A 20,329-nucleotide genomic window follows, 5' to 3' on the forward strand; every position below is an offset into this window, starting at 1 on the left:
GTCTACGAAAAAAAAATGTAGCTAAAGAAAGACACAACGTATGTCGTTTGACCAGATAGGATTCAACGAAATACTTTTAGAGGCCATTTCTTAAGTACCTCGAAAATGTCGCGCTATATACGGTATATATATATATTATAATTATATATAATTATAATTATACTATTAATATATAGCAATATCAAATTAAGATCAGCTATACTATATTGAAATCAATCGGACGTTCGCAACACAAGCTATAGTTATGGACAATTTACCGAAAAAAGAGATACATTTTATTATTGCGTTTTTCATAGAAAGTGGACAATTTTGGGTCCTTTAAAGCACACATCATTATCGGAGCACTTTCATAGAACTACGTATAAGATAATATTGAAATCTGGCTGACCTTTGCATAACTCCCAAAACAGGCGAGGTAGAAAAAAAAACCGACCTACTACAGTTGAGCCTCGGTTATCCGAACACCTTTGTCCCCAGGCCCATTCGGGTAAGTGAAATATTCGGATAATCAAAAGCTGGCTTTTTGCCAGCCACGTGGGCAATTTCCTACTGCGCATGCTCAGATTGCACTACGCTCTAGCATTCGGATAATCGAGGATTCGGATAACCGAGGCTCAACTGTATTTACATAATTATAATAGCACGTGCATGCACACACCATCTAGAGAGGTATATATATAGTCAAATACCACACATGCATGCACCCAACTGTCCCACAAAACCAATCCATTAATTCAACTTGGCCTGAATTGCTTATAATATAGAGAGAGCAGATCGTCAATATGCAGATAAATAATTATGTCTTATTAAACTGTCAAAACGTATTTTTGAACATTCTCACATGCACTTGGAAAACTTTACTTTCCATAATAATTATAATTATCGTTCAATGATGCACTATACCTGTGATACACATCAACAAAGTAAAGAGGGTAACATAAAATATTTAGTGAGAGAAGTAGGAAAACAAAACCAAAATAACTCCAGTGCAACAGAAAGAGAAGAGAGCTTGAATGGATTGGGTTGTACAAAACATACTCAGTGCAACACATACATAAGAATAACACATATACCATATAATTATAGGGTGGGTGGGTAATAAAGAGCAATTAGATTGGCTAATAATAGGGGCAGTGTAAGGAAGGGGGGAGGTTGTTAATGTTCTCTTGGTAGCTCAGAGCTATCGTTAGTTTGGCAAGTTTGAGAGTCTTGTGGTAACAGTTCGTGAACGCGATACTTGTCTCGAATATAAGGCCGAACATCATCCTACGAATAATGCGTGTGTGTGTTGAAACAAGTAAATGAACCTTGCAATGAGCTACACAGTGAAACACACGATTACGGGACACTGTAAATCACACCACTCTATACGACACAGTTATTCCAACTACAAAAATACAAACTTAGTGTCTGAAATTTTTGTTGGTTTTTCCCCATAAGTCTTTATTCTACTGCAGTATTGAATGGACATAGCTACTGCACACATGGTTACACACAACCTACAGAGCTGCAATGTTTGCACCATGCACTGCTACTGTACCTTGTCTAGGAGTGACTCCAGGAAGGGCACCATTTGCATGAGCTCAGAGTCAGTGTCCTCCACAAACCAACTAGAGATAGGGACACCATTAGACATCTGTAGTGGAGAAACACACGCGGTGAAATTGGTGACTGAACACTATACACACTGTCAATTAAATCATAGCGTATCGATTCAACAGATAACTTTACACAGGTAAGTTCACGCCATGTTGTAATAGTAAGCTCAGGGCTCAGGAAATACCACCCTTACAACATTGGACTACTTAGCCTTGAGAACAAAATGCTGGTATATACCAGTAGTATACAACACACAAACAGTACATTACTGCATTACCTGATAACCAAAGGCTTGCGGTGAATTGTCCACTATAATCGTCTTTGAGAGATCACGTCCGAGAATACCGAGCTCTTTGATAAACAGGCCCCCTACACAAACACAGTGTTCACGAAACAATCGGTGTTGTACCAGCTTGCGATGAGGGTCCAGTAGATTCATCAGCTTATCTGCGTACTCTTTAGTGGAGGCTGTGAAGAGGATGACCTGTGTGGTGGGCGGGGGTTAGTGATCTTTACTCAATACGTGTCATTGTACAGTTGTAGCTTTGATGATCTCTACCTGTCTTGTACATGTACTTCAATGTGCATTTACATACACTATAATCATACACACTACACTTGCAGGAGGACAGTTTAATATGAAATACCATTTACAATTAAAATCAGTACCAATGCTACATGTAGCTAGTTCAGGACCAGTTACCTCAAACTTCTGTGATACTCTCTCAAGAAACTCTCTAAAGAACGGCCTCAGTCTAACAGAGACAGTGTAGTTGGTGCCACTGAAGTCAATGTTGAATGTGAAGTCAGGGTTGTCCAAATGTGTGAGACTGCAGTGAACTAACGTCTCATCCTGTGTGTGTGTGTGTGTGTGGGTGGGTGTGTGTGTGTAAAGTGTATAGAAACCATCAAAGAACGAATGTGTAAAATTCGTTAAAACCATTAACGCTTGTACAGTATAATTGGTAGCTAAGTTCTAAGTCTACCCTACCACACAAAACCAGTTTCTCATCAGTGAGTAGCTACTATACAGCACAATGCATAGCACAACATGTAGCTTATGAGAGACTGCAGCAAATCAAATAATTATAACTGACCCTATAACACAAATGCAGTGCTGTGCCCAGAAGCTTTGAAATGGTGGCTAAATTTCACTCCTGAATTTGGGTTGTTTCTGAATTTGAGGTAGTAAACTAGGCCTAGGATGCGGTTATAGTTGCGTAGGTGTGAGTACCGACCACCCCTCCCCCACCTGACCAGTGTGGGCACTTCCCTGTACGAGTACATGATGATTCTGTTACACACACTCAGACTCTGAGTGAACATTTATTGTACATGCCACTCACCAGGTCCAGTGCTAGTGTGTATTCAGGAGCTCTCCTGGTCTTGTTGGGGAGGGCAGGAGGTCGACTCAGTACCACCTCCGGTAGAGAGGGGAGGTGCTTGATGAACGCATAGCTGTACACAAGAGGGAGAGGAAATAATATTATAGTTGATTCACCAAAGTAATCACATTGTACAAGGAGCATTAATGGAAGGCAGCTTGCCAATGTTTACTATACTTAGTGCGGATATAGGTAATGTCCACAGTGTCACAATCAACACATTCGCAGCGATTACATCGTTAGTTTTGTGGGGTCAAAGTACCGATAATCAAAGCTCATTACAACAACGCTAATAACATTCACAGGCCTTAAGTGTATTCACGGACACCACCCCACACAGTCACGCACACAAGGCTCTAGTCTATACATGTGCAATATTAGGGTGTGGGGGCTCTGGTATTTACTAATGAATATTATATAACCCCCCCTCCCCCGAAACAAATCACCCCACTATAACAATCAAACTGTTAAACCATAAAACCAGAAACATTCCAAGAAAGTGTTATCTGCCCTCACTAACTCAATTATGGCCTCTAATACCAACTCCTCTGCAACCTGTGGTATATGCTCAGAGCTGTACCAAGATCCACGCATGCTCAACTGCCTACACTCATTCTGCAAAAAATGCTTGGAAAAGAGACTCGACGAAGGACCTTCCAAATCGAGCCTAGCCTGCCCCACGTGCAATGAATCCTCCTCTCTGTCTAGTCGTGGTATAGAGTCACTATCAAAAGATCATAGGAAGACTTATGAAGCAGAGGTGGCTGAATTTGAAGGCTTGATCAAAGGTGACAAATCTGTTTCTTGCGATCACTGTGTGAAGGGGCAAGCTGCCTTCTTTTGTTGTAGCTGCTGCGAGTTTCTCTGTGAAAAATGTGCCGACCATCATCGCTCATGGAGGAAGACTCAAAACCACGAGTTGGTTAGCTGCACTAAAAAAGGTGGAAAGGAAAATATATTCAAGAGCGTAGCTCACAAGCCTCTTACCTGCTCAGTACACTCAAAGGAATCTCTCGACTATTACTGCAACACATGCAACGACCTGCTCTGCATTCGCTGTGTGGTTGGAAAGCATAAAGAACATGCTTACGAAGAAATGGATTCTGTTCGAGAGAAGGAGAAATCCGAGCTTATTTCTTACCTTGGGAAAACCGAGGCTGCAAAGGACAAGTTGAAAAATTCCATTTCACGAGTAGAAAAGGTCATGCAAGGTGCTCAAGCAAATCACAAGGAAGTCGATCAGAAAATCAATGAAATTTTCAACCACCTTCAGCGTAAACTAAAAGCTCGAAAAGATGCACTCTTGGCCAAGAGCGCTGATGTGGCACTCGGCAAGGAGACAGCGCTTACTCTCCAGAGCGAAGAACTCAAGAGAATGGAAAATGCTCTTTCTGAAATCTGCTCAAAGTTAGAATCAGTTACGGAAAAGTACACAGCCGTAGAAATGCTATCTGCCAAACAACTGATAACAATTCGTGCTCAACAACTTCTCGACAAGTTTGATAAATGCTCTCTTGATCCTTGCAAGCTAGATATAATGCCAGTATCTCTCTCTAGCACTCAACTTGAAAACGAAATCAATGCATTTGGAGCAGTGTGTAGTGGTTGCATAGCGGGTCAAAGTACAATTGATCTAGTGAAGCCAACTGCTGCTGTAGGGAAGGAGAGGAAGTTACTTCTCACTGCAAAAGATGTAAATGGAAAACCTTTTTTTCATGGCGGTGAATCGGTGAAAGTTTCTCTAGCCCTGATGGGTTCGAATGAAGCAGGGATCTCCGGTGTTGTAGTTGACAAGAAGAATGGCACTTATGGTATTAGCTTCACACCAAACACAGCTGGTGAACACAAGCTATCCATCACCATTAGCAACGAGCAAATTGTGGAGAGTCCATTTGCACTCTACGTTCGACAGCCGAGAAATTATGCTTCGATGTCTGCTAGTTCTCGTACGTTTTCAGTTTCTAGTTCCTCTGGTGATGTTGCCGTCGACGATGACAACAATGTGTACATTGCTGTATATGGATATCACTGCATCTCAGTGTTTGATCAAAATGGTTCCAACATTCGAACCATAGGAACAGCCGGAAGCACCGGATCTGCAGACAGTCAGTTCAACACCCTACTTGGAATTGCCTTAAAAGGAGACATCATGTATGTAGCTGACTCAGGTAACCATCGAATACAAAAGCTTTCCTTGGATGGCAAGTTCATTTCCAAGTTCGGTTCAAGTGGTTCTGGGAATGGACAGTTGAGCAACCCTCGAGGAATCGCTATTGGCAAGAATGGAAGAGTGTTTGTATCAGAGTACAGTAATCAGCGTGTTTCCGTGTTCCAATCTGATGGTGAATTCTCTCACCACATTCAAGGCAATGCTGCTGACAATAGCACTCTCGCTAACCCATGGGGTCTAGCATTTGATAATGAGGGGAATCTACATGTTGCTGACTATACCTCCCAATTGATCAAAGTGTTCACTCCAGAAGGCAAATTTGTCTCCCAGTACGGCAGTGGGATTATCCAATCTCCAGCAGGAATCGCTATTGACGATGAAGGTTTTACATTTATCGGTGAATATAACAGCACGAGCAGTCGATTGATTATTCTGAATGCCCAGCACCAGCAAGTCCATACTATACAGAACTTTAATTCTGTCGTTGGAGTTTGTAACGACAAAGATGGTAATGTTTTTGTGTGCGATCACAGCAACAAGCGTGTCATGAAGTACTAGCTAGCAAACAGCATAATTGTGTTTGGTATACTATATATTATAGCCTTTATTAGAACAGATTAATTATACCATTATTGCGCGTGTATACAAAATTAATATGATGTATAAGATGCTGATTACCGTAACGGTATAGCGGGTAATTTTCGGGGGTAAAAATATCATAGGTAATATTTTCATGGTTGGAAATTGCACTGCAGGTAAAGGTAAGCAAGGTTGCTTCATTCGTGGGTAAAATATTAAATCGTGGTCAGACATTAGACCTTCAAATGAAAATTACCCGCTAATGCAGTATACGTATAATTAAGGTTATTCGAAGGGCTACAAAAAAAGTTGAAATCGGACGTTCGCAACATACACGCTAGATGGACAATTATTACAGTATAACTCCGAAAACATTAATATTGCCTACAGTAGACTCCGGTCACCCTTGAGACCATGCAGGTTGGCCGGAATAGCGGGGTGACTGTATTCGGGAAATTGTTGATAGTGACTTCGATGTTGGATATGTGGAGGGTTCAAGTGTTGTGCGGATTAGAAATAGGCGTGATCTGGAGGAGGTGTGGTCCTGTATTAATAATCCAAAAAGTAAGGCAAAGTAATGCTGTGGCAGGTGGTGTGATGGCTTAAGCAACACCAAAGAGAGTCGCAAGCGTCCTCGAAGTGATGGCGTATCTGTGGTTAATACAAAGAAAAAAGTACCTGGCAAGGCTGACAAGGAACAGAAAGTTCAGCAACTGGTCGACTCATTGAAAGAAAAGCACCTTAGTGATTATACACCTATGCAATTTCGTATATGGGCCGAAATGGTAGCAAGTGGTATGTATTGTAGTATCCGCCTAACACCACAATGTTCACTCGTGCTAGCAGCGGCACTCCATCTCGAAAGAAAGACAATGTGCCAGTTGCTCAGGCTCACTCTGATGCGGCAACTGTGATTGCTACTGCTTTGTCTCCTGCTGTGTCTACCAGTTCGACACATATTGCAAGCAATAGCCCAGCAAAAGTTATAGAGAGTAGGTCGAAGCTATACAGGCAGTTGAATGAACTACAAAATCTAAAGCAAAGCGGGGTGTTGACTGACGAGGAGTATTGTGAAGAGAAGGGTACAATCATGAAGTTACTTCAACAACTAAAGTGACATAATATTGATTAAACTGACAATTTTTGGTGTGCTGTGCATAGTTATTATTATACGTTGTGATAATGTTTTAGTCAATGTATCCACTATGAGAGATATAACTCTTTCCTTGGCAATCTGTTGTAGAAATTACAACAACGGTAACGAATCGTTATGATGAATTAGATGAAGTTGTATGTGAGCTCCTCCCTGACAAACAAACTGTAGTCTAGGTAACGGCCTTATCAGTCAAGTAGGCTAAAAATCTGTGTCCTTTGATGTAAGCTTTGATGTCTCTTTGTGCATATGTAGTTAAAAAAAAAAAAAAAAAAAAGAAACCTTTGACTGACTAGCTAGGAAGAGTAGCAGTAGTAGTAGTAGGAAGAGTAGCAGTAGTAGTAGCAGTGCAAGCAGGACTAGACTAGATTAAAAAGTTGGTGGAAAGAATAACTGACCGTTTGGACGTCACCTGGCTGCCAGACTTTCATCTGGACTCTTCCCCCTGAGTAGCTGGCCTTTCTCTAAGCCACAAAACTGAGCAAGAAGCTGAAGAAGCAGCTAGACAGAGACATGTACCTAGCCTTGAGAATTGGGAGGCGTGGCTCAACTAGAGTAAACGACCAATAATCAACCACCACGTATATTCGGACGCTTGGCTTCTGCAAACTAAAGGCTGGACAGCTATCATTTGCAGTGAATATTATAGCACAGCTATGGACCTCTCTGCTTGCAAAAAGCTAAGCTGCTAACTTCTGTTTCTGCAAAGATAGGGTCCAGAATGTTCCAGTCGTCGGCGAATGCAAATATCAGCCAAACATGTCATTTTACAGACAACAAGCTTGTATTTCTCACCTGTTGAGATACAGATTCACACTGTTACTTCTAAAGCAAGAACTATTCTAGTCCAACAAACATAGCCTAGACTTACATCAACAGATAGAGAACAAGAGATTTGCAGGATAGTACAAAGATAGCTGTTGCATGTTATCAATTACTGAGAGGTCAAAGGTCAAGCATCTATAGCGATTAAGCTTATGAACAACACAATAATAATCACACCATAAACACACATTCATTGTCAATAATCATACATAATAAACACTTGTCTCGCCAGTAGAAAACTAAATTCCATGACAGCAATGGCAAATAAATTCAGTGTTTGGAGCATCATTAATTCTGACACCTGCACACACACAGTGAAACCATTCGTCACAGCTGTCATAGCTGACCCAGTTACTTGCTCTGGGATGATTGCAAGTACCGTCTGTGCAGCACATCACCAGAATAGCTTCATTGCTTCCTGTAATAATAACAGTGAATTACTATATACACGTATTACTATGTGTGCACACATGTTCGGATATTACGATACTCAGTAAAATAATTATAGCCACCAACTGTCATTAAAGCTGCCAGGTATAATTACGATTACGTATGTGTCTCACCTCTACCCCTTCCTCTAGTCTGAGTGGGTTTAGGGACAACAGGGGAAGTAGAGAGACCGTACTCCTCCGGACGGCTCCCCTTGGACGCAGCTAACAAATCAATTAATTACTTTCTTTATAAAAAACATGTTCGCTATCTCACCTCTACCCCTTCCTCCAGTCTGAGTGGGTTTAGGGATAACAGGGGAAGTAGAGAGACTGTTCTCCTCCGGACAGCTCCCCTTGGACGCAGCTAACAAATCAATTAATTACATTCTGAATGAAGAGCATGTTCACTATCTCACCTCTATCCCTTCCTCCAGTCTGAGTGGGTTTAGGGACAACAGGGGAAGTAGAGAGACCGTTCTCCTCCGGACGGCTCCCCTTGGACGCAGCTAACAAATCAATTATATCACATTCTGAATAAAGAGCATGTTCGCTATCTCACCTCTATCCCTTCTTCCAGTCTGAGTGGGTTTAGGGATAACAGGGGAAGTAGAGAGACCGTTCTCCTCCGGACGGCTCCCCTTGGACGCAGCTAACAAATCAATTGATTACATTCTGAATAAAGAGCATGTTCACTATCTCACCTCTACCCCTTCCTCCAGTCTGAGTGGGTTTAGGGATAACAGGGGAAGTAGAGAGACCGTTCTCCTCCGGACGGCTCCCCTTGGACGCAGCTAACAAATCAATTGATTACATTCTGAATAAAGAGCATGTTCACTATCTCACCTCTACCCCTTCCGCCAGTCTGAGTGGGTTTGGGGATAACAGGGGAAGTAGAGAGACCGTTCTCCTCCGGAAGGCTCCCCTTGGACGTAACTAACAAATCAATTACCGTATATCTTCTAATTTATCGGACAGCAAAAAATAATTATTTTGGAAATTGTCCGGGTATAATTGGAACAGATTTTTATAGAGCATGCGAAGTGTCCGGAATAATTAGAACAAGCAAGCAGCTGCATGCGAGCTAGCTAAGTTTAATAGAACAAGGTACGACTGAATAGTTGCACTAACTATCTAAAACTAGCTACTCAAAGCTATCTAACTGCAGCACTCCAAGTCTTACTTGCCGTCTATGAATGGTAACTCAACTTTTCAAGGTATTGTCCGGATATTTAGAACAAATGTAATATTAAAGTACTGGAGTGTCCGTTGTATTAGAACAACGAAAATTGCCCAAAAGAGTGTCCGGGGTAATTAGAAGTGTCCGATAAATTAGAAGATATACGGTAATTACTTTCTGAATAAAGAGCATGTTCACTATCTCACCTCTATCCCTTCCTCCAGTCTGAGTGGGTTTAGGGATAACAGGGGAAGTAGAGAGACCGTTCTCCTCCGGACGGCTCCCCTTGGACGTAACTAACAAATCAATTAATTACATTCTGAATAAAGAGCATGTTCGCTATCTCACCTCTACCCCTTCCTCCAGTCTGAGTGGGTTTAGGGATAACAGGGGAAGTAGAGAGACTGTTCTCCTTCGAATGGCTCCCCTTGGACGCAGCTAACAAATCAATAATTAAAATGCATACATGTACCATTATCTCACCTCCATACACTGCTTTCGTTTGAAACGGCTCGCTGTCACCTGAACTGTTAGAATCATTACAGTGGCCCTTTCTTGTTTCTAGATTGTTGGGGTCTACAGTCATTTCTATACGCATCTACGTACATACAAATATTCCAAATTTGCATTTCTTACCGAGCCAGCGTTCGTAGCGTGGGTCTGGAATGTCATATCCCTCCTCACGTCTCCTCTCATACCTGGCTTCTTCTTCAGGAGAAAAATCTGCAAGAAATTCAAGATACATATACGGAGTAGACATTGAAACTTAAAGCATGCATGCATGCATGCATGAAAATAAAAAGTACCATCAACAGTAGTGACAGAAGTTTTGGTTGCTATTCTGCTGCGAGCACTTTTAGAAGCTTTTCTGGTGGCAGCTGAAAGTGAGAGCAAAATATGAAACATTGCATAATTATTACAGACAAGCTTACCCGATACTTTCAGTTTCTTAAGCCGCAGTTTCTCTTCTCGGAGATTCTTGCGATCTTCCTTGAGCTGAGCTTCTTCTTGTTTCTTTTTTTTCTGTTCTTCTAGAAGAAGCAAATTTTGCCGGCTTGTTAAAACCCTACCCTTTGGCACTGGACCCTTTCCTCGGTTTGGTGCCTTAGGTGTGACCAAAAAATCTTTGAGAGTTTTGTGTTGGATGGGAGGGAGTGTGTTGCACCTGCTATTACCAAGAGGAGGAGAAGAAGCACTCGAACTGCTATCATTTTCATCTTCTGTATCAAGATTACTGTCAGTGTGTCTAGCTCGGTCGGGGCTGAAGAGAGGAACATAGTTGATCTTGATCCCCTTTGATAGAGCATCTTGATCGAACCTACGGAATTTTTCAGATCTTGCTTTTACAGCATTTCTATTGAAAGGGTATATACCCGTGCATCTAAATCCAGAAATTACATTACTTGCTGTCATAGCATTGTACCAAGCCTCAGAGAAAACAGTATTGAAATCATAAACAGTGACTTCTCGACCTTTGTTAGCAGATACAAATTTATGCACAACTTTTCTCCATTCGATTTTTAAAGGCGCAAAAGGACCTTTGTCAAGGGGTTGACACAAGTGAGTAGTGTGAGGGGGGAGAGCAAAAAGTACGATACCTTCCTTTGCTGCCATTTTTATCATTAATTTTCAGGACAGAAGTGTGACTTGTGGCCATCCATTAGGAGTAGTAAAGGTCGAGCAGAAGGAGCATAAGGCAAAAAATGAACTGTAAACCACTCACTAAACAAACGCATATCCATCCATCCTCTGGTGGAGAGACCATACCTAGATCCAGGTACTTCATTGAATGTAATTTCTTGGTTCAAAGTTTTTCGTGCTAAAATTATGTAAGGGGGAAGCGTATGTCCAGTGGCACTTGAGCAGGCTAAAACCGATACTTGGTTCTTTGTGGAGCCACAGATATTTGATGGATTTTTGGCACCTCTTTCACTAACAACTTTTAAAGGCTTGGGATTGAGAGGCATGCCCGTCTCGTCACAATTATATATAATTATGACTAGGATGATCAAAAATATCATTCTCGTGCAGTGTTGTTTCCAGCAGATCAAAGTAACCTTTCAGTGATCCCTCATCTTCTGCCATGGCACGGACATAAGAGAGGGGTATTGAAGTTTTCAAACAAATATTTGGGTGACGATTCGAAAATCTCTCCCACCATCCATTTGTTACACATACATCTGGACGCCGTTTGCCAACAATTTCCTGAACAATTCCTACAACCTGTTGCCTTGTCTTAGGGTATCCTATTCTTGAACATTTAACAAGAAAGTTCGACAATTCTTCCTCTTCCTCAATGCTGAGATATGGTGCAGGTCCAGGCTTTGCATTAGGCGCAACTTTTTCCTTAAAATGGTCATGAAGAGTCGATCTCGGTATACCGTATAATAAAGCAGCTCTTCGCACACTAGGAATAGTTCCTTTCTCAAGCTCAGATATAGCTTTCTCTAAGCAGCTTCTGTCGTACTGATTATAACTGCATGGCCTACAGGGAAATTGATATTAGATTAAAGAATTTAGCAGCATAAACCAATACATAATTATAGATCTACTAAACACAAATATTCAGTTCTACTGTACCTAAATATATCTATTACATGTATTACCTCAAGTTGGATGCCATTTTGAAACAGCACATGGCTCATAGAACGGAGTTTGTATATCATTGTATAACATCAACTTGACCTTTGACCTCTCAGTAATTGATAACATGCAACAGCTATCTTTGTACTATCCTGCAAATCTCTTGTTCTCTATCTGTTGATGTAAGTCTAGGCTATGTTTGTTGGACTAGAATAGTTCTTGCTTTAGAAGTAACAGTGTGAATCTGTATCTCAACAGGTGAGAAATACAAGCTTGTTGTCTGTAAAATGACATGTTTGGCTGATATTTGCATTCACCGGCCACTCGAACATTCTGGACCCTATCTTTGCAGAAACAGAAGTTAGCAGCTTAGCTTTTTGCAAGCAGAGAGGTCCATAGCTGTGCTATAATATCCACTACAAATAATAGCTGTCCAGTCTTTAGTTTGCAGAAGCCAAGCGTCCGAATATACGTGGTGGTTGATTATTGGTCGTTTACTCTAGTTAGCCCAGCCCAGAGGAATTGTTACCGTGGGTACTGAACAACCGTAGAAGTAGGGCTACCCCTGGCTTTACTGAATTAACTAGCTGTGTCTGCTGTCTAGTTGGACCAGATTTAGCTAGATAATGGGGTAGAGAATAGTTGAGCGGTGCTGTGTGTAGCTTGAACTGTACTGGCTGGCAAGAATCTAGTAAGCACCCTATGCACTGATAACTCGTCAGAATGGAGGGTATGTTCTAGGGATCTGGACAGCTGTACATCCAAAGGAGCCAGGGAGTGCCAATCATCTTCTCCCAGTCTCTGACACGCTAAACAAAACAAGCTAGAACTGGGAGTCCCAGCTAGAATTGCTAGCCGGATCTAGACTAATAGAATGACATGGAGGCGTGGTGAGGCCGGATCCACACTAATTGATCCACCTAAAGACGCTCCTGTTCCAGATTTTCACGAATGGCAAGGAAAGGGATAAGAAAGCAGTCTACACTAAGACTCCCGGAAGTGTGTATGTTATAGTTTATAACAAGGGCACGAGGGATGTATGGAATATATTGCACTGAAGCACGAGGGCGCCAGCCCCGAGGGCTGAGTGCAATATATGCCATGCAGCCCGAGTGCACGTGTTATAACTAGTTTATATCCCGAGGGCATAGCAACATAACACTGTCCTAGTAACACAATATAAACAGCACAAAAAAAGACAGAGACAACTGTACACAGCCAAAAATCCACAGGCCTGTTTCAGGCCCGTGGGGAAAATCAGTTGAATACAGGCCGGAATACGGGCCTGTATGCGGATGTAATCGCCCACGGCCCGCTTACATCCTGGAACCACAGGCCTGTTACAGCACGTACATCCTGTCCTGAATACGGACCGTAAATAACGGGCCTGTTTCAGCCTGTACCACCCACGTCCTGCTTACAGCCTGTGCAGCCAGTGTATGCGCATGCGCAGAGAGAAAGTTGCTTAGCTACGAAATCCACCAAGAGACTGAAAAGGTGCTTCAGTTTGATGTTCTCGTTCAGTTGCAGCTTTAAAGGATGGATGGAGTAATTATATTATTTATGGAGCTGACTGCCAAGGCCAGCTAGCAAGAAAAGAGAGAGAGAGGAAGTAAGTAGAGTCTAAATAAGGAGCTAGTATAGTAGGTCTAATTAATACTCACTTCTGTCCATTTGTCAGCTGCTAGATGTCTCTGCAATTCTTCTTTCACTGTCTCTAGGAGTCTAGCTCTATAGGCTACAAGGTGTGCTTATGTGGTAATGTATAAATAATTATGTTGACGGAGTTATTTCGTATTGCAGATCTGGTTGCCTCTGACGCAGGTTGTTGACTTCTTCTACAACGTTTAATATAAGTGAGTGCTCAGCTGGTTTTTAAAATGTTGGTCAATATGCTGCTTATGTATAGGAATACACATCTAAAAAGGACCTCTACAACGACTACTATATAAGTGAGTACGAGGTATATAAAATGTATACCTATGATATTGTGTCATCATTACTTTACGAGCTCGAGATTCAGGTTCTATTATTGACTCACTTACTCGAACTCGTTTACGTACGTATGCACACACAGATGTACCTGTGTCTATGTCATCATTACTGTACTGATTGAGCTCGAGAGATTGAGGTTCCTTGTCACACTACTTGAGAATGTGAGCCAATTAATAATTATTTAACTCACTTTAAACTCGTGTACTGATGCACACATACAGATGTACATATATAAATTGGAATGCTCATGCCATCAATGATTTCAACCCATCATGACCAGAAGGTATTTTACAATAATAATTATTGTCGTTTACATTGGTTGGTCTAATTACAGCATCGTGGACACACCTATACTTTAGGAACTATCAGAATTTGGCAGGTAAGCAATCATTCATATTAATTATAAAAACTTTGTTTGTGTTTTGCTTTAGTTAAGTTACTGGCTGTGGACATGGCTGGTCTGTGACAGTACAAACAGTCAAACAAAAAATGTATAATGGTAAGAAACATTATTTTCTTTGCAACCATATTCACTATATACACAGTGACAGAGGACATGGCTGGTCTGTGGACAGTACGAACAGTCGAACAACACATTATATTGGTAAGAAACATTATTTTCTTTGCAACGATATTCACTATATACACAGTGACAGAGGACATGGCTGGTCTGTGGACAGTACGAACAGTCGAACAACACATTATATTGGTAAGAAACATTATTTTCTTTGCAACGATATTCACATGTCTTCTTTATACACACAGTGTGACAGAGGACATGGCTGGTAGTACAAACAGTCAAACAGAAAATTTATAAATGTAAGAAACATTATTTTCTTTCCAACCATTATTCACGTGTCTTCTTTATACACACAGTGACACACTCGAGCAGCACAAGCACTAGAAGAAACATTCCTATTAGTGTTGTAAACTGTCGAACTGTCTGGCTATGTTTGTTTCTTAAAAATTTTAACACTTCGTTGAATTATTCATGCCAAACTCAGCTTTTAACTGTATAAAAGCAAACCGGAACTAACTGAGAACATAGGGCTGCTTACAGCCCGTTCCACGGCTGATTACATGCTGAAATCCACAGGCTGCTAAACAGTACCTAACCAAACAGTTGAATACACCACGTGGATTTATACCTGTAACGGGCCCGTAACAGGCATGAAACGGCCCGTGGATTTTTGGCTGTGTATATGTTGTTAGTACCTACCACCACCACCTGACCAGTGTGGGAACAGAGTATACATGATATGATACTTATATATGGGGAAACACACTCTGACTCTGAACAGATAGTTATTGTACATGCCACTCACCAGGTCCAGTGCTAGTGTGTATTCAGGAGCTCTCCTGGTCTTGTTGGGGAGGGCAGGAGGGCGACTCAGTATCACCTCCGGTAGAGAGGGGAGGTGCTTGATGAACGCATAGCTGTACACAAGAGGGAGAAGAAATAGAAATCACATTATAAATCACATTGTACAAGAAGCATGTTTTAATAGAAGACAATTAAATTGCCTAAGCAAAAAACTGCATCAATTCCTAGTCAGGAAAAGAAAGCCAACACTGATACAGTGGTACTGTAACAGTGTTGGCTTCTACTGAAACAGAAGTACATGTACGTATACGGGGACTTTCAGCATCGCTAATTTGTACACATGATTCATTATTCCTAACAATACCCACCACCTTTACAAGACACTATAATACGACATAATGTATGCCACACAAACATACGTCAGTCATAGTAATGCTCAAACCAAAGGAAAGAGGACGAGATACACGAGTGTCTGATATTGCAGAGTGTGTTTGTCAACACAACACATTTGGATTGTCAGCAACAGCTGAGCCAAACAAACTATCAAACGGTAGAAAAACAAACACATTCTCAAAGTCTTCTACTGAGACACGACGACTTTAGAAATGGCAAAGCAGACGTACAGTGCTTGAAGGCAAGTAGCCAATAAGACATTACACCTCCGATTGGTCTACATGTATACAGTGTACAGTGTACTAGTTCTACGCTGAAAGTCAATCAGTTACTTAGGTCAATTGTGGTTTGTTGTCAGGCTATTCTCTTTTGCAAGCTAACGCTATTACATGTAGACTGAAAGCAGCTACTAGCTAGTGCATGGTAAGTGATGTACCCAGACTTTCATAAAGGGGTGTGGCTATGTTCAATCATCAATGCAATCTCAATTCAATTAACATAGTGGTCACAAATTTGCCTCTTTATTATGCCTGAGAGGTGGTTATCAAGGTGGTTAGTACCAACTGATCAGTGAGGGCACACCCCTCCCTCCCAGCACACGTTGTTGGTAGAGGGCATGTTCACTACCTCCAACAGAAACTTAAAGACAAAAAGTATTATAATATTATGATATTTCAAGAGTTCCGTTAACCCATTGATAGCTGATCCCCTGAACTCTGAACCCTTATGTCTCTACACTTACTTTGATCAACGCCACTGTACAGATGGATTTTGGCCAATTGACTGCTTGATTTCTGTCCGTCAATGGTTAGGGTGAAGTTCTTGTGAAAGAAACGGGTCTCAGGTTTCAACAGCAGGTTGAAGTCCCTGAAGAGAATCGTAACATTCAGTAGGTTAGTGTGAAATGTGTGCAAGTGCTGACAAAGACTAACGATACTTGTCTGCAGTATAATTATGGGATAGTCTAGCGCTGTCTGCAATAATAGTATTAATGTGAATGGAGCTATCAAGTGTTGGATGCATGTTACAGTACACACAATTTCCACTCACCTTCCAAAGGCAGTGAACTGTAGTTCTAGAGACCTCTCCCCCAGCATACTGCGTCTCACTCTGTGATGGTTCCATAGCAACGACTCGCTGTCGTAGGTGAGAGGCTCGTAGTGACGAATAAAATGGCTCAGGGCTATAATTATGTATGTGTGTGGTGTGTGTGTGGTGTGTGTGTGGTGTGTAGTGTGTGGTGTGTGGTGTGTGGGGGCATTGCGATATTATAGTTGTAAGCTGTTCTGTGGAATGAGAAGTAAAATCGTGCATTAAAAATCAATCACCTCACCAATCTTATACATGTACCTGAATGTGTATGAGCCAGGGCACTGTGCAGTAGGTGATATAAAGCAAACAACCCTCTCTTAAGTACGTATCTAGCTTACTATACTATGGCCAACTACACTGGTGATAGTGTATATAATATCAGACTATCATTAAACCTCTCTGTCATAACACAGACACAGTACACTGTGAAGTCTCACCCTCTCCTTGGACGATCCCCAGGAGAAGAGCGACGCATAACAGGCTGTATAACTTCATATCATGTAAACCAACATCAGTTTTCTGTGAATGTTCAGGATTTTGAGGTGGGGCAACCGGGTAGCTGATCTTTACGGTGACACACCCCTAAAAGTGAAAAGTTGACCCTTTACCAGGTTGTTTCATTGTGGCGACATTATGCGCGCGCATGCATGCTCAGTATCGCCTTTTCTTCTCATAACTCAAACTCACATCGGTCAAGGCAGAGATAAAGTAAGGAAATCTATTACTCTATCTCTGGTCAAGGTCAGGAACTCGTGAAGAATAAGTAAGTATATAGTAAATACCTTATGCCCTAGGCATCGATAAGCAATTCACAATGGATATTTACAAATACACACTATTTATTTACAAAGACTAAGACAGTAGACTTACTATACTGTCTTTTGTTTACATACTGTATACACCAGTGTGGTTATCTGAACAATATACATTGCAGTCTTTATCAATGACTGTACAATAATTAAGACAATAAATACCCGTACATTATTATTACAATGACTGGACAATAATTTTCCAGCCCATTGAATGAATGCATAATTATGTAGACACTCTGAGCAAATCCTTAAATGGATTGCAGTAGAGTCAGTAGATATGTACTGATGTGTATACCTGATTTTATATACAGGAACTCCCCAAGGCAAATCACCCCACTATAACAATCAAACTGTTAAACCATAAAACCAGAAATATTTCAAGAAAGTGTTATCTGCCCTCACTAACTCAATATATGGCCTCTAATACCAACTCCTCTGCAACCTGTGGCATATGCTCAGAGCTGTACCAAGATCCACGCATGCTCAATTGCCTACACTCATTCTGCAAAAAATGCTTGGAAAAGAGACTCGACGAAGGACCTTCCAAATCGAGCCTAGCCTGCCCCACGTGCAATGAATCCTCCTCTCTGTCTAGTCGTGGTATAGAGTCACTATCAAAAGATCATAGGAAGACTTACGAAGCAGAGGTTGCTGAATTTGAAGGCTTGATCAAAGGTGACAAATCTGTTTTTTGCGATCACTGTGTGAAGGGGCAAGCTGCCTTCTTTTGTTGTAGCTGCTGCGAGTTTCTCTGTGAGAAATGTGCCGACCATCATCGCTCATGGAGGAAGACTAAAAACCACGAGTTAGTTAGCTGTACTAAAGAAGGTGGAAAGGAAAATATATTCAAGAGCGTAGCTCACAAGCCTCTTACCTGCTCAGTACACTCGAAAGAATCTCTCGACTATTACTGCAACACATGCAACGACCTGCTCTGCATTCGCTGTGTGGTTGGAAAGCACAAAGAACATGCTTACGAAGAAATGGATTCTGTTCGAGAGAAGGAGAAATCCGAGCTTAGTTCTTACCTTGGGAAAACCGAGGCTGCAAAGGACAAGTTGAAGAATTCCATTTCACAAGTGGAAAAGGTCATGCAAGGTGTTCAAGCTAAACACAAGGAAGTCGATCATAAAATCAATGACATTTTCAACCACCTTCAGCGTAAACTAAAAGCTCGAAAAGATGCACTCTTGGCCAAAAGCGCTGATGTGGCACTCGGCAAAGAGACAGCGCTTACTCTCCAGGGTGAAGAGCTCAAGAAAATGGAAGATTCTCTTTCCGAAATTTGTTCAAAGTTAGAGTCAGTCACGCAAGAGTACACAGCCGTAGAAATGCTAGCTGCCAAGCAACCGATAACAATTCGAGCTCAACAACTTCTCGATACATTTGATAAATGCTCTCTTGATCCTTGCAAGTTAGATATAATGCCAGTATCTCTCCTTAGCACTCAACTTGAAAATGAAATTGATACTTTTGGAGCTGTGTGTGGTGGTTGCATGCCAGGACAAAGTACAATTGATTTAGTGAAGCCAACTGCTGCTGTAGGGAAGGAGAGGAAGTTGCTTCTCACTGCAAAAAATGGAAATGGAAAACCTTTTCCTCATGGCGGTGAATCGGTGAAAGTTTCTCTAGCACTGATGGGTTCGAATGAAGCAGGGATCTCCGGTGTTGTAGTCGACAAGAAGGATGGTACTTATGGTATTAGCTTCACACCAAACGCAGCTGGTGAACACAAGCTATCCATCACCATTAGCAACGAGCAAATTGAGGAGAGTCCATTTGCACTTTACGTTCGACAGCCGAGAAATTACGCTTCATTGTCTGCTAGTTCTCGTACATTTTCAGTTTCTAGTAACCCTGGTGATGTTGCCGTCGATGATGACAACAATGTGTACATTGCTGTAACTGGATATCACTGCATCTCAGTGTTTGATCAAAATGGTTCCAACGTTCGAACCATAGGAACAGCCGGAGGTAACAGATCTGCAGACGGTCAGTTCTACACCCCATTTGGAATTGCCTTGAAAGGAAACATCATGTATGTAGCTGACACATTTAACCCACGAATACAAAAACTTACTTTGGACGGCAAGTTCATTTCCAAGTTTGGTTCAAGTGGTTCTGGGAATGGACAGTTGAGCAACCCTCGAGGAATCGCTATTGGCAAGAATGGAAGAGTGTTTGTATCAGAATGGAGTAATCGGCGAGTTCCGTGTTCCAATCTGATGGTGAATTCTCTCACCACATTCAAGGCAACGCTGCTAATAATAGCAATCTCGTTAACCCATGGGGATTAGCATTTGACAATGGCGGGAATCTACATGTTGCTGATTATAGCTCCCACTTGATCAAAGTGTTCACTCCAGAAGGCAATTTTGTTTCCCAGTACGGCAGTGGAATTATCCAATCTCCAGCAGGGATCGCTATTGACGATGAAGGTTTTACTTTTATCGGTCAGCACTACAACACAAACGCTAAATATAACTACAGTCGATTGATTATTCTTAATGCCCAGCACCAGCAAGTTCATGTTATACCTAACTTTAAGCACGTCTCCGGACTTTGTACTGACAAAGATGGTGATGTTTTTGTGTGCGATTACAACAACAGACGTGTTATGAAGTACTAACAATATTTACTATTATAATTTATTCTAGAATACTGTTATTATTGTGCGTATATATAATTATACGTATGTATAATTATAAAATTTCATGGTGCACATTGTTCAATTATCCCCATAATTAAATTAAATGGACAGTGCATAATTATTGTCTGCAAAATTAGTTTCAGTATAGTTTTCCTACATTC

The 20,329-nt window shown here is 41.4% G+C and overlaps 4 protein-coding genes, 1 long non-coding RNA gene and 1 pseudogene across 8 annotated transcripts; 3 read left to right on the plus strand and 3 right to left on the minus strand.

Annotated features, from left to right (window-relative positions):
* Positions 1 to 898: 898 nt before the first annotated feature.
* LOC135336400 (CTD small phosphatase-like protein 2-B) lies at positions 899 to 3,228 on the minus strand (the record flags this gene model as incomplete). The annotated part of the gene is made up of 6 exons (XM_064532163.1): positions 899 to 1,266; positions 1,541 to 1,636; positions 1,877 to 2,083; positions 2,303 to 2,452; positions 2,946 to 3,057; positions 3,113 to 3,228. Coding segments are annotated over 6 exons (792 nt in total), but the record flags the coding sequence as incomplete, so codon positions are not given.
* Positions 3,229 to 3,417: 189 nt separating this feature from the next.
* Positions 3,418 to 5,819, plus strand: LOC135335946 (E3 ubiquitin-protein ligase TRIM71-like). Its single transcript, XM_064531668.1, has one exon. The coding sequence runs from the start codon at positions 3,511 to 3,513 to the stop codon at positions 5,710 to 5,712; it is 2,202 nt and encodes a 733-aa protein (XP_064387738.1). The 5' UTR covers positions 3,418 to 3,510; the 3' UTR covers positions 5,713 to 5,819.
* Positions 5,820 to 7,838: 2,019 nt separating this feature from the next.
* LOC135335917 (uncharacterized) lies at positions 7,839 to 12,878 on the minus strand (annotated as a pseudogene).
* Positions 12,879 to 13,108: 230 nt separating this feature from the next.
* Positions 13,109 to 14,896, plus strand: LOC135336092 (uncharacterized). 4 transcript variants are annotated; one of them, XR_010394682.1, is made up of 12 exons: positions 13,109 to 13,514; positions 13,584 to 13,647; positions 13,706 to 13,758; positions 13,812 to 13,865; positions 13,980 to 14,058; positions 14,119 to 14,180; positions 14,232 to 14,276; positions 14,329 to 14,396; positions 14,443 to 14,501; positions 14,548 to 14,606; positions 14,663 to 14,716; positions 14,774 to 14,896. It is a non-coding gene; the product is annotated as an uncharacterized LOC135336092 (long non-coding RNA). The 4 variants fall into 4 exon arrangements; XR_010394680.1 differs by having other exon boundaries at positions 13,812 to 13,854; XR_010394681.1 differs by having other exon boundaries at positions 13,109 to 13,483; positions 13,812 to 13,854.
* Positions 14,897 to 16,130: 1,234 nt separating this feature from the next.
* Positions 16,131 to 17,296, minus strand: LOC135336080 (disintegrin and metalloproteinase domain-containing protein 10-like). The gene is made up of 4 exons (XM_064531871.1): positions 17,144 to 17,296; positions 16,665 to 16,797; positions 16,357 to 16,481; positions 16,131 to 16,253 (listed from the first exon to the last, which is right to left on the minus strand). Exons 1-4 carry the CDS (start codon positions 17,199 to 17,201, stop codon positions 16,168 to 16,170), a joined length of 402 nt encoding a protein of 133 aa, XP_064387941.1. The 5' UTR covers positions 17,202 to 17,296; the 3' UTR covers positions 16,131 to 16,167.
* On the plus strand, positions 17,232 to 19,959 carry LOC135335964 (E3 ubiquitin-protein ligase TRIM71-like). The gene is made up of 2 exons (XM_064531703.1): positions 17,232 to 17,469; positions 17,830 to 19,959. Exon 2 carries the CDS (start codon positions 17,932 to 17,934, stop codon positions 19,813 to 19,815), a length of 1,884 nt encoding a protein of 627 aa, XP_064387773.1. The 5' UTR covers positions 17,232 to 17,469; positions 17,830 to 17,931; the 3' UTR covers positions 19,816 to 19,959.
* Positions 19,960 to 20,329: the final 370 nt, after the last annotated feature.

The sequence above is a fragment of the Halichondria panicea genome, chromosome 5, assembly GCF_963675165.1.
Source record: "Halichondria panicea chromosome 5, odHalPani1.1, whole genome shotgun sequence".
Lineage (NCBI taxonomy): Eukaryota > Metazoa > Porifera > Demospongiae > Suberitida > Halichondriidae > Halichondria > Halichondria panicea.

Coding starts and splice junctions, on each gene's coding strand:
- LOC135335946 (XM_064531668.1), top strand. CDS start 3,511: ATGGCCTCTAATACCAACTCCTCTGCAACCTGTGGTATATGCTCAGAG.
- LOC135336080 (XM_064531871.1), bottom strand. CDS start 17,201: ATGAAGTTATACAGCCTGTTATGCGTCGCTCTTCTCCTGGGGATCGTC. Junction 16,798..17,143: donor GGGGATCGTCCAAGGAGAGG/GTGAGACTTCAC, acceptor ACATAATTATAG/CCCTGAGCCATTTTATTCGT. Junction 16,254..16,356: donor GTACAGTGGCGTTGATCAAA/GTAAGTGTAGAG, acceptor TTTGTCTTTAAG/TTTCTGTTGGAGGTAGTGAA.
- LOC135335964 (XM_064531703.1), top strand. CDS start 17,932: ATGGCCTCTAATACCAACTCCTCTGCAACCTGTGGCATATGCTCAGAG.